This window comes from Poromitra crassiceps (genome assembly GCF_964638095.1).
Source record: "Poromitra crassiceps genome assembly, chromosome: 11".
NCBI classification, from domain to species: domain Eukaryota; kingdom Metazoa; phylum Chordata; class Actinopteri; order Beryciformes; family Melamphaidae; genus Poromitra; species Poromitra crassiceps.
The window spans coordinates 20,585,121-20,598,269 of NC_139643.1; the positions used below are offsets into that span (position 1 = coordinate 20,585,121).

A 13,149-nucleotide genomic window follows, 5' to 3' on the forward strand; every position below is an offset into this window, starting at 1 on the left:
GGGAACCGCGCCTAACAAATGGCGCTGGAATGTATAACTGCCATAGAAACTGTGTGTGTGTGTGTGTGTGTGTGTGTGTGTGTGTGTGTGTGTGTGTTTCTCTCAATGAGACAGTACTGGGATGGGCTGTAAACAAGGGCCACTGGGGCATGCTGGGACAAAGGAGAAGAGACACTACAACAGCCAATCAGGGTCTCTCATCTCTGGAGAGGAGTGCTGGCTGGCACTGCATATACGCAGGCACAGGCAAGACAGAACGTGCCCCATCTCCAGAGAGCGAGGTCAGCACACGCCTCAACTGCACACCAAGTCTATATAGAGAGCCAAGGTGGACGTCACTTCCTGCTTCTGCGTGCGTACCAAGAGATTTGCACCCGGAGACATTTCGTAAAAATGTTAATGCTATATTTAGAAACAAGAGAGACACACACATTTCACTCCGACCAAAACGCAAAATAGCGGATTTTGAAATAATATTTTTCCGGCATCTTTTTTTTTTTTTTTTGGTCGGAGTGAAATGTTCTATGGTCTCTCCTGTTTCTATAGTGGAATCGTTTGGTTTGACAAAGTAAAACCATTTTTAGAAGCATTTCACGAAAATGTCTACGGGAAAATAAATGGCAGATGAAAATCCCTTGGTACGCATGCTTTTTTTTTTTTTTACCTTTATTTGTACAGGGGGAGTCTCACTGAGAGCAATGCTCTCTTTTTCAGGAGTGCCCTGTTCACATTCACACACACATTCATACCTGGAAGCTGCCCAGTACAACCACAGTCTGATATGTTGGCCACTGATCAGCTCCACTGGAGCGGTTGGGGTTAAGGCCTTGCTCAAGGGCACCTCAGTGGTGGTAATGAGGGAGGGGCAAGCGCTGCCTTTTCACTTTCCCCACCCAGATTTATCCTGCCGGTCCCGGGGATTGAACCGACGACCTTCCGGTCACAAGCTCGCTTCTCTAACCGTTGGGCCACCACTGGCCACTCCTGCTGAAGCAGGAGGTGATGTTGACTTTGGCTCCTGGTGCATTTGGGTGCATTTTCTGGGGTTGTTGTGTTCCCCCCCCCTCACGTCTCTCGTGATAACCACACCACCTGGCAAAGGACTTTTCTAAAAGCAATATCAGCATTCCTGAAAAAAGGTGTGGATACAAGTCCTGCACACCCAACATACCAGATAAATCCTGAGCTTCATTGAAAGCCTCAAAGCAATCTTTCACTGTTTGAATGCTAGAGCCTCTGGTCTTTCCTTTTGATGCTAGCAAACCCGCTAACTAGCCTGTTTTGGCAGTAAGAAGCAGTGAAAGGTGTTGTTGGCTGGTGTCATTCAAATGGCAGAAAAAGAGAAAGTAGCTAAAGTGCTGTGGCGAAATAAAACTAAAAATATATCCATAGATTTTGGTGACACAAACTAAGAAGGATGATGGTACTTCCACAGACAGCAATACACTGGGCCACCTTTTCCAGATGGAGGTGACGGTTGGAATCGAACTTCTGACTTGCAGTTTTGATAGTCAGTATGCAGTTTCCCTATATAGGTGTGGCCTTTATGGACACCCTGAAGTAATGAGTACATCTCCTATGTGCTATTTCCACATCCTTACGTCCTACAATACAAATGAAATGTTCTTGAAGGCTGCTTGTTCACATCTTGGTTTAAAAAACAACAACATCCTGATCATGTGACGTCACATTCTGTTTCGCTCTACGCATCAGTCTGGACTTCTAGCTGTCCACAGAGATCTGAGTGGGCGGGAGTTCTTGCCTTGAGAGACAGACAACTCCTTCAGCCAATCAGCGTCGCCGAAATCTAATCCAAATCCAGTCAGAAGAAAAGGATGCCTTTTCCGCCGAGCAACTGCGCTGGTGCCTACTCTTGTTCTTGTTTACTTGTTGTTATTGAGTCTATGTCTGCAATAACGGCCCTTGAAGTACGGCTGTGTTTACTTCACGAACGTTAATGTTACTGCTCGTTGCTTCGGGAGACATCATTAAGGTACTGCCTGAATAGGCCCGGTTATGTCATCAACTACAACGCAGACCTTTACTGGCCTCGGTTACATTGTGATTTCAGGAAACCGCTGTGGGCAGGTGGAAGTCCAGACTGATATACTGTATGTATAGACAGGGCCCGAAATTAGAGCCCGCCACCCGCCAATGGCGGGCATATTTTAGCTTTGGCGAGTTAGATTTGGCATCTGTCCGCCACGTGGCGGGTCGCAAAATAGTCGTCATGTAATATTAAAACTGTGTGTTCCGACTGTTAAACGCTGGGAGTGCGCTGGGGAGCGCTGATCCCAGCGCACAAACAAGGAAGCAGTCTGAAACTAAGGTTAGTTCAGTCACTGAACTAACGTTAGTGCGTTCAGTGCGGTAGTATAACATGAGTGCTTCCTGAGGCTGTTTCATTCTAGCTCTCCCGGCTACCAAACGTGACTCTGGAATGAAATGCAGTCGTCAATTTAGCGGAGGTAAATTGACAGCCTACGTCGGGCGAATCAATAAATGAATCAATCGCTCGCAATTGTTGTCGACACTCGTATGATACAGTATATATGAGGAGATAATAGTTATGTGTGTCTTGGTGCGCAGCTGGCTAACACGAGTGCTTTGTGAGACTGTTTCATTCTGGCTCTCCCGTATAGGCTACCAAACATGACTCTGGAGTGGAATGGAATGCAGTCGTCAATTTAGCGGAGGTAAGAAGCTCTTTTAACCGCTGCTAAATTGACAGCCTACATCGGGCGAATCAATCAATGAATCAATCGCTCGTGCTTGTTGCCGAGCTCGTATGATGAAGAGATGAATCAAAATGCTTACCACCAATAAAGCCAAAGCGGAGCCGAGAATGAGTGCAGGAGAGCTAACGCAGGTGCCAGGTGTGAGTGGGAGAGAAAGGTGTGTAGCCCAAGTTGTGCACAGTGCACTGAGACTGTCGCAGTTATTACTTTTAGCTGCGTTGGGTTTTTTTTGCAACAATTTAAGCTCAAGATTGACTTGACATGTATTGATAAGATTGACTTGACATGTATTGATTAATCAATCATCAATCAATATATTAAAATAATTTGCTTAAAATTTTACTCTGGCCTCTTATTTAAGTGTGTATTCTTCAACGTAATACCTTATCTACTTGAAATGTACTGAAAAAAAAGTGGATATATATGGATATATGTGACACAAAAATGCGTTTTTTTTTTTGGCCGGTAAGAAATATGCTTGGCGGGTAGATCTTTTCCATCTACCCGCCACTGGCCGGTGGGTCAAAAAGTTAATTTCGGGCCCTGTGTATAGACCCAAGCTAGTTTCATCCCCAAACAGACTGTGTTGAAAAGGTGCAGTAAAACATTGGCGGCAGCGCTGAGCAGACTCACCGAGCACTGTGGGGTTGCTGTTGCGGTTGCTGGGTTTGGGTGGAGGCACAGGGGGCTGCTTCGCGTGGGGAGGGATGGGGGGAGGCGCGTCCGAGTCGGCTGAGGGGGGACGCGGGGGCTCGTCGCTGATCAGGGACACCGTCCTGGGCGGCTTGGCCACCGCTATAGCCGGGGAGGAAGAGGAGGAGGAGGAGGAGGAGGAAGAGGAAGAGGAGGGGGGGTTGGACGTCCTGCCTGGCTCAGTGGGGGGAGCGCTGAGGCGTTTCGGGGGCAGCAGAGCCTGTTTGGCCGGAGGAGGCTCCCTCAAAGAGTCACGTGCTGCAGCCAGGTCAGGGTGGAAGCGAACGCCGGCCGACTCTACAGCAGGGGGACACACACAGGGACGAAGGAGAGGTTGGATATTGTAATATCATGATATTGCATAAGTGTTGTCTTTGAATTGTCCTTTTCTGAACTTACCTTATTTGCCTTTACGTAGTCATTATATCCACATTACCGAGGATTACTTAAAATGTCACTGTGTAAATAATATTTTGTTTATTTGTTTGAATAAAAGTGCTTTGTGGCATCTCTCATGTGGGCTTTGACTTTACAAATGAACATTGAGCCCACTTTGTCTCACCTGCCCGTGCTCTGAACTCCTCAGATGGCGTGTAGCGGGGCAGGGTGCTCCTCTGGTAGACGTCTGAAGCCGGCCGGAGCTTCTTGCTGTCCTCTGACGAGCTCTTCTGCAGACTGGGCCGGCGGTCCATCTCTGACGCGGGCCTGACGGGCCGCGGGTCCTCCGGCTTTTCCCGCTTCTCTCTCGCCTCCCTGCGCTCACGCTCCTCTCTCCGCTCTCTCTCGTTTCGTCTCACCCAGTCGTCGCGTCTCTCCCGCTCCTCTCTCCTCTCTCTGTCCTCCCGCCTGTCTCGGTCCTCTCGTCTGTCTCGGTCCTCTCTCTTGTCATCTCTCTCTCCACCTCGCCCGTCCCTGTCTCGGTCGTCTCGGTTCTCTCTCCTCTCCCTGTCTTGCCTCCGATCCCGGTCATCCCTCCTCTCTCGGTCCTCCTTGTCTCTGTCCTCTCTTCTGTCGTCTTTCTCTACTCGAGCGTCTCTCTTCTCCCTGTCGTCCCGCCGTTCTCTATCGTCGCGGTCTCTCTTTTCTCTCTCGTCGCGGTCTCTCTTTTCTCTCTCGTCACGGTCTTTCTTTTCTCTTTCGTCGCGGTCTTTCTTTTCTCTCTCGTCACGGTCTTTCTTTTCCCTTTCGTCGCGGTCTTTCTTTTCTCTTTCGTCGCGGTCTATCCTTTCTCTTTCGTCACGCTCTCTCTTTTCTCTCTCGTCACGGTTTCTCTTTTCCCTCTCGTCACGCTCTCTCTTTTCTCTCTCGTCGCGGTCTCTCCTTTCCCTATCATCTCTCTCCGTCCTCTCGTCTCTCCTGTCTCGGTCATCTCTTCGTTCTCGTCGTTCCTTGACGTCTCGGTCATCCCTCCGCTCAGCCCCTCCCTCCTTCTCCCTCTCTCTGTTTTCTCGGCGGTCGTCCCTCCTCCCTCGGTCCTCCCGGTCGTCTCTCCTCCCTCGGTCGTCTTTGCCGTCTCTCCTCTCGTCCCTGCGGTGTCGGTCGTCTGGGGCGGGGCCTCTGGGTATGTCCGATGGCAGGCGGCTCCGTCTGTCCGCGTCCACGGCGAGCCGGGCGTGCGAGTCCACATCCAGAGGTGCCCGGTGGCTTCGGGAGGCGTCGGACGGCACTCTGGCCCGCCGATCGTCTCCCTGGGACAGCCGGCTGCTGTTCACCTTGATGTCCGACTCGCCCCGGGACACCCGCACCGCCGGCTCCGACAGCCTGTCCACGTCCATGTTGGCCACCGGGTGGCCATTCTTCACCGGCGGAACTTTGGAGTGGTTCACGTCGTTGCTCTCTGTCGCATGGGAAAACAAGCAGGGAGTCAGAGGTCATCAGAGATGGAGCCAAATTGCAACATATTTTATGTCATTAAAGCATAAGTGATTAGTAATTATTTTAACGCTACAAAAATCGACCCACCATTCTCCGAGATTTCCTTTAGCACCCCTCTTTCAATCAGCTCTTGGCGAGTTTTCCGAACAGAAATCTTTCTTTCCAAAGCTGAAAAAACAGATAAACCAAAAAAAACATAAAATCTGGTCCCATCATTTCGGGAAGGGAAGAAAGATGTAACAAAGTCATAAAAAATGTGCAAGTGTAAATCACAAGATGACAAAATGTGCCCAGTGTACCTATAGATGTTTCCGCAAACTTCTCACTTGGCTTCTTCTTTCTCCATTTCCAGGGCTTGAAGATCTTCCCCAGGCTGGAGAACTTGCCTTTGCGTTTGGCTGGAGGAGTTCCGTCTCCAGAGTTTCCCTCCTCGCTCCCTGTCGTGCTGCGCTGCTGCAGGTCAACCTCATCATCTGCAACACACAGACGCAGGAAAAACACAAGACTCAGGTCAACCTCATCATCTGCAACACACACACGCAGGAGAAACACCAGACTCAGGTCAACCTCATCATCTGCAACACACACACGCAGGAGAAACACCAGACTCAGGTCAACCTCATTATCTGCAACACACACATGCAGGAAAAACACAAGACTCAGGTCAACCTCATCATCTGCAACACACACAGATGCAGGAGAAACACAAGACTCAGGTCAACCTCATCATCTGCAACACACACGCAGGAAAAACACAAGACTCAGGTCAACCTCATCATCTGCAACACACACACGCAGGAAAAACACCAGACTCAGGTCAACCTCATCATCTGCAACACACACACGCAGGAGAAACACCAGACTCAGGTCAACCTCATCATCTGCAACACAGATGCAGGAGAAACACAAGATTCAGGTCAACCTCATTATCTGCAACACACACGCAGGAAAAACACCAGATTCAGGTCAACCTCATCATCTGCAACACACAGACGCAGGAAAAACACAAGACTCAGGTCAACCTCATCATCTGCAACACACACACGCAGGAAAAACACCAGACTCAGGTCAACCTCATCATCTGCAACACACACACGCAGGAGAAACACCAGACTCAGGTCAACCTCATCATCTGCAACACAGATGCAGGAGAAACACAAGATTCAGGTCCACCTCATTATCTGCAACACACACGCAGGAAAAACACAAGACTCAGGTCAACCTCATCATCTGCAACACACACACGCAGGAAAAACACCAGATTCAGGTCAACCTCATCATCTGCAACAACACAGGCGCAGGAGAAACACAAGACTCAGGTCAACCTCATCATCTGCAACACACACGCAGGAAAAACACAAGACTCAGGTCAACCTCATCATCTGCAACAACACAGGCGCAGGAGAAACACAAGACTCAGGTCAACCTCATCATCTGCAACAACACAGGTGCAGGAAAAACACCAGACTCAGGTCAACCTCATCATCTGCAACAACACAGGCGCAGGAAAAACACCAGACTCAGGTCAACCTCATCATCTGCAACAACACACACACACGCAGGAAAAACACCAGACTCAGGTCAACCTCATCATCTGCAACACAAACACACACGCAGGAAAAACACAAGACTCAGGTCAACCTCATCATCTGCAACACACACACGCAGGAGAAACACCAGACTCAGGTCAACCTCATCATCTGCAACACACACACGCAGGAGAAACACCAGACTCAGGTCAACCTCATCATCTGCAACACACACACGCAGGAGAAACACAAGACTCAGGTCAACCTCATCATCTGCAACACACACACGCACGCAGGAAAAACACAAGACTCCACAGGGTTGCTGAAGGCCATACAATATTTATGCTCATATATGTTCAATGTAGTTTGATTGGACTGTGCGTGTGTGTATGTATGTGTATATGAGTCTATGCATTATGACGCCTCCTACTGTTCTCTGAATGCCCAAGACAAATTTATCCTGAGGGAGACAATAAAGGCTAATCTAATCTAATATGGAACGGCTTTAAATTGGATCTTTCTGGTGCTTCCCCCAGAACTTCTTGTCTCGGTGGTGGGAAGCCTCTGAAACAGTATTTAGACCACAGGAGACTATAGGGTCATTTCTGTGTCAACTCAACCAGAGCTTGGTGCCTCGAACTTTTGATTTTGATCATGTTTCTCCTGGTGGAAGATACGGGAGGCTACATAAATGAAGAAATCCCAAATATTAAATCTCACTGATCATTATTTAATGAGTTTCCCCCCCAATTTTGTAGAGTGAGGGTGAAAACGATCATTTTCACCTAGGATTTGGAGCAGGTTTAAGAGTCTAAAAAGCAACACTGAGAAAGGCAGCAGGGGCACTATTTTTCTTTTACAGAGAGACTTGGAGGTAACCACAAGATTGTGGCAGTTTCAGGACTTGATTTTGTGATGTGTGCTTATGGCAGCTTATATCAGCAAACCAATACATCTCAATACATTATCCTGGCAAAAAAAAAAAAAAAACTCCATCTTGCCTGGCTGGAACCCCAGGAAAGAAGCCTCCTTCAAACATGTGGTTTAAGTGTTGATCAGATATGCCAGGGTCATAGAAGTTCCTCAACACATGTCATTATTAATTGTAAGTTAACTGAGTTACAGGGTTTTCACCCAACAGCCACCATTTGTAGGGTAGGGCTAGCTAGGCCCTACCTAGGCCCTAGCTAGGGTCCAGTCTAGCTAGGGCCTAGCTAGGGCCTAGCTAGGGCCTAGCTAGGCCCTAGCTAGGCCCTAGCTAGGGCCTAGGCTACACATTGGTGCTAGGGAGTGCAGAGCCTGTGAGTGAGCGAGGGCTGCCTGCCGAGCTGCTCCAGCTGGCAGACATGATGACAGCCGGAAACACGGGCAGAGCTTCTCCTGGGCATCAGCCTCCATTCAAAACTAAATGGACAGGTTTGGGTTTCTGTGTTAAGCTGTGTTCACACACCGAGATATTTATTTTTCTCTCTGTCGCTCGATTCAACCCTTTGGAATCGCTCTGTCGCTCTGTTTAAATCGCTCGTCGACAGGCACAAGAATTGACGGACATCTGGACGGACAACGTTACGCAATGTCACGATGTTTGTCCACTACGAGCCACCGTAGTTGTTTACAAGCTAAGCCTATCAGCGTGCTCCTAACGCGAGCTCTATACCGGTAGTACAGACTTCACTTCATGTCAGCTGTCAGCCTGTCAATCAGCTGTCAATGCGGTTTGTTGCCACACAATAAACCAGCGGTTTGTTCCAAGCCAGTGTGATCCTTGACTCGCTCTCACACGGCCGCCAATCGGCGTTGAGCAGCGAGCGACTGATGCCAGCGAAATTTCGCTCGAGTTGGGATATTTCATCTTGGGCGACGAGCGAATTTTCGTCCTATCGCTCTGTCTCTGTCGCTCGGACGCCCAGCGATTTTTCTCCCGGGCAAATATACGCTCAATCGCTCGTTTGCATCGACTTTGTATGTAAACCCGATGGCAGTGAAAAGCTTTTAATAGGTCGGTGTGAACTTATTCACAGGCGGGAAGGGGTTTGATGATTGTGATTTCCGTCATGACAGTGATGCAGCAACGTGTTTCACTCTTCCAGATTCATCATCAATATCAAAACAACAATGCAGCTCAAAAGGAAAAAGCACAAGCTGAAAGACGCCCGAGGCAAAATAAGAAGAAAACAAAAGAAAGGAAAGGAATGATGGAGAGGAGTTGGGCTCCTGTGACAGAAACCATGACTCACAAGAGACTCACTGCGTGGAAAAGCGGAAGAGAGCATAAAGAGGGCGTGAACCTCACATTATCATTCTTAGGTGATGAGTCGCGAGGCGGCAGTTACACAATAACCTGCTGCATGGCAGCAAGCACAGATCCACACACGGGGCCGCTGGCTGAACACTAGAGCTGGGTATTGGTTCAAATTTCAAGAATCGATTCGATTCCGATTCACAAGGTTGCGAATCGATTAATTTCGATTTGATTCAATTCCGATTCGATCGATTTCAATATGTTTCAAAATGTTTTTTGATCTGTACCCTGAATTACATGTCCAGTTATGTAACACAGGGGTTCCCAACCAGCCAAGTAGATACACGGGGGGGAAAAGTTGCAGACCTGTTGTCAATTTTAATGGTTTTAGTTACACATATATTTACTCACCAGGTGGTGACAAAGGGTAAATAACAGCCTTTTCATCTGTCAATAAAGACACTTTCACAATTATGCACAGTGATTTGATTTCAGCCTATATAATTTCTAAAAGTAGATATTAATAATGATCAAACATTTCCATTCATGTAGCCTACAGTATTTATGTTTTTGTTTCAACTACAAACATAATTAAACGTCAACTTGAAACTATGCTTCAACTACCACACACAGCATAATATTTTAGCCTGTTTATTAAAAAAATAATAATAATAATAATAATAATAATTAAAAATCGATCTTTGGACATATGAATCGATAATCGAGGATTAAAATAAAAATCGATTAAAAATCGGAGAATCGATTTTTTGAACCCAGCCCTACTGAACACACAGATCCACACACACTGGCTGAACACGTAGATATACACGGGGACAGGAGAGTTCATCTCATTAGGGCCTTTCTGTGTGGTGTTTGCATGTTCTCCCCATGCTCCTCTGAGGTTTCCTCCTATTAGAACTCCCACAAAAAGCATGCAAGAAGACATGGTTGGACCAGAAAGAGAAAGAGATTGGTCCCCGGGCGATGTGCTGAGAGCTGCCCACTGCTCCTGGCTGTAAATGGTAAATGGTAAATGGCCTGCATTTATACAGCGCTTTTATCCAAAGCGCTTTACAATGTGCCTACATTCACCCAGTCACACACCGAAGGCGGCCAGCTGCCACGCAGGGTACTGGCACAGCCATCGGGAGCAATTTGGGGTTCAGTGTCTTGCCCAAGGACACTTCGACATGCGGACTGGAGGAGCCGGGGATCGAACCACCGATCTTCTGGTTAGTGGACGACCTGCTCTACCTCCTGAGCCACAGCCGCTCTGTCCTCTCTGTCCTCGAGAGGGCACTGTACTGAGAGCTGGACGTGTGTGTGTGTGTGTGTGTGTGTGTGTGTGTGTGTGTGTGTGTGTGTGTGTGTGTGTGTGTGTGTGTGTGTGTGCGCGTGTGCGTATTAAGGTTGTCAAAACTAAGTATCGAAAGATGTCAAAAAGATGTCAAGAGTCCCGATACAAAAAAAGAAAAGGATACAGTACAAAACTCATTTGCAACAGGTACAGTATCGATAGCATCGATAAGAATCGAATCAATACTAAAAATTTGAAATGGATACACTCATTTGCAACAGTTTCAATACCAGCAGTGGTTTCTCTTAAAAAAAAGAAGACACATACTACTGATTTCCCTCCCTATTATTGGCGGGTATCTGTTGCTTCAACAAGCTAAAAGTGTTCTGATAGGCTGATGACTTGAGCAGGGGTAATCTGCTGCGTTCTGATAGGCTGATGACTCGAGCAGGGCTAATCTGCTGCCTAAGTGCAACGTTTTTACTGAGTTTTATCTGGCCTAGATTATGGTTGACGACGAGCAAGTCCTGCCCACAAAGACAAGCGTGTCCTTGTCCGGTTTAATAAGAAATGAATTAATTACAGCTCTTAAAATGAGCGACACAAAACCTCCATGCTTGATGTAAAGTCTGGGCATCCAATAATTTAAACAAAGAATTGTGTACAGGAGAGATGGCCTGATCAGTAATTAGCATGTGTGTAGATCTCACCCAGTGTCCCTACAGAGACACAGACGTGTGTGTGTGAGGAGCCGGACATTTGATTTGCGCTCGACATGCATTGTTTAATGGCATTGTGGCCACACTGATACACATGATCAATGAAAGCGTGTCTTGACAGGGCTCCTGCAAGCCCAGCTTAGCGGGAGGAGGTGGAGGTGTACTGTGTAGGTGTGTGTGCCACAAAGACTGAAATATGACTCCCTGCTGGGCTGCTCTGCTGCCTCAGCATGCTAAGACACATAGCTTGTGCATACCTTGCATTTCTGATGAAAATGATTTCCCCCAAATCCAGCACAAACAACAGGTAACGTGAGAAGAAGACTTTTTGGCAGAAGGTTTCTGTTCGTGTTTCTGAGCAATGCGAGTGCAAAGCATCAATAGGGAATGAATCCATTTCTTTCAACTAGCGTATTTTGATTTGTATCTGTTCAAACATTTTCACGTCAAGGACCCCGAAAACTGACACAAATGAGACCATTTGATCAGATTTTTGCTTTTAGATATTTTATCGCAAAAGGTGTATGAAACCAATGACCAAAACAGTCATACCGGTACATTCTGTTATTGTGTTACTTACAGATGGAATTATAGTAGTGAAAATAAGGTATCCCCTTTTTGCTGGGAACCCCCTTCGAGGAGTCCTCGGGGGGTCCCCAGACCCCACTTTGAGAAGCACACATGACACCCTATCAAACGTCAAAACCCCAATTCATTTATTCCTTTTCTGCCCCTCTGCTCCATTTACAGCAACTGTCATAAAAGATGCATGTGCCATAAACAGGTGTTGTCCACGACTGACACTTACATTACTTGTGAGGGGCGGCAGCAACAGGGCTGCGTTCAATGTTGGCGTAATGGAAAGGTATTTATCTTTGTATACGTTGTTTTTGAACGATGACAAAGACTACTAAACCTGATGCGTCGCAGCCACGCCTTAGGGGCCAAAGCGTTTTTGGAGCTGCCAGCGTCTTTCTGCAATTCATTCTCTATGTAAGGACGCGCTAAACGTGCTCCTCTTTTAATGAACGCACCTGACGTTTAAACGCTGGTGGCGTCTGTTGTTTTTGGAGGAGCGCTGTGGGCGTTTTTTAAGCTGAAAAAAGTTGAACATTAGAGGAAAAGCGCGCTGCTCGTCATTTTCACTGCACCTACCTTTTCTCCTCCCGAGGGATCCTCCAACCTCGGCTGCTGCCAGAATTAGCAATAATCTGGCTTTCGTGTTGACAGTGAACAACATCAAACAGACAAAACCAGCTGGCTACCGTCCATGTGGTCGTTGTGTTCTGATCTGTACTGCACGCGACTACAGGGGGAAATAAAACCGCTCCGTGCGCTGTGTTTTGTGCACAATGGAAGCGCTCCAGACATGATTTTCATAGCGTTCTGACTGAAAAAAAAACGCTTTTGGTGTGAATGTCCCCTTAGGCTGTTTGCCCTTAATGACTCGGATTGCAGACGCACACAAAACGCTGAGTGGGACATCCCTACTCTCAGCATGGCATATAGGTTCTTTCACATCCCTACTCTCAGCATGGCATATAGGTTCTTTCACATCCCTACTCTCAGCATGGCATATAGGTTCTTTCACACGGTTTCATTGCTTGTGTTGTTTACTCCAACTTATCAAAAGGAATGCCTGGCATGTAATAAGGAGGACTGACTATTATGAGAAATATGAAATCATTTAAACAACTGTCCGAAAGTTCAAAATCCTCCAAAACAGTTGTAGCTGACTGTGGCTTCTTTCCAAACGAAGCCTCCGTGCTTAAAACTGCTGGGATAACAAGTACAAGACAGGACGTGGAAGCGTTTGAAAGATCTTGTACATGCTGTTGAGAAATGGTCACTCTCCACTAACTTGGAGAGAGCATTGCAATGCTGGCAAACGCTATCAGGAGGCTGGCGCCATTTTCTCAGAAACATAAAGGCTGTTTTGAAAGCTTTCTCAGTGGGTGCTTGAGTGCTTAAAGGAACACTCCGCCCATTTTCAACCAGCTTTGTATCATTAGAACATCGGTAGTATATCAGAAAACTGTCAACGGTTTTGAAGTCT

The 13,149-nt window shown here is 47.3% G+C and overlaps 1 protein-coding gene across 5 annotated transcripts in view; it reads right to left on the reverse strand.

Moving 5' to 3' along the window:
• phactr4a (phosphatase and actin regulator 4a) overlaps nucleotides 1-13,149 on the reverse strand; it is a 62,118-nt gene that overhangs the window by 17,216 nt on the left and 31,753 nt on the right. For all 5 annotated transcript variants that reach the window (XM_083646695.1, XM_083646697.1, XM_083646696.1 and 2 more), the window contains 4 exons: nucleotides 5,606-5,779; nucleotides 5,394-5,474; nucleotides 3,994-5,268; nucleotides 3,372-3,728 (listed from right to left, as the gene is read on the reverse strand). In XM_083646695.1, the coding sequence (XP_083502821.1) occupies nucleotides 3,372-3,728; nucleotides 3,994-5,268; nucleotides 5,394-5,474; nucleotides 5,606-5,779 (1,887 nt within the window). The remainder of the gene's footprint in view (nucleotides 1-3,371; nucleotides 3,729-3,993; nucleotides 5,269-5,393; nucleotides 5,475-5,605; nucleotides 5,780-13,149) is intronic.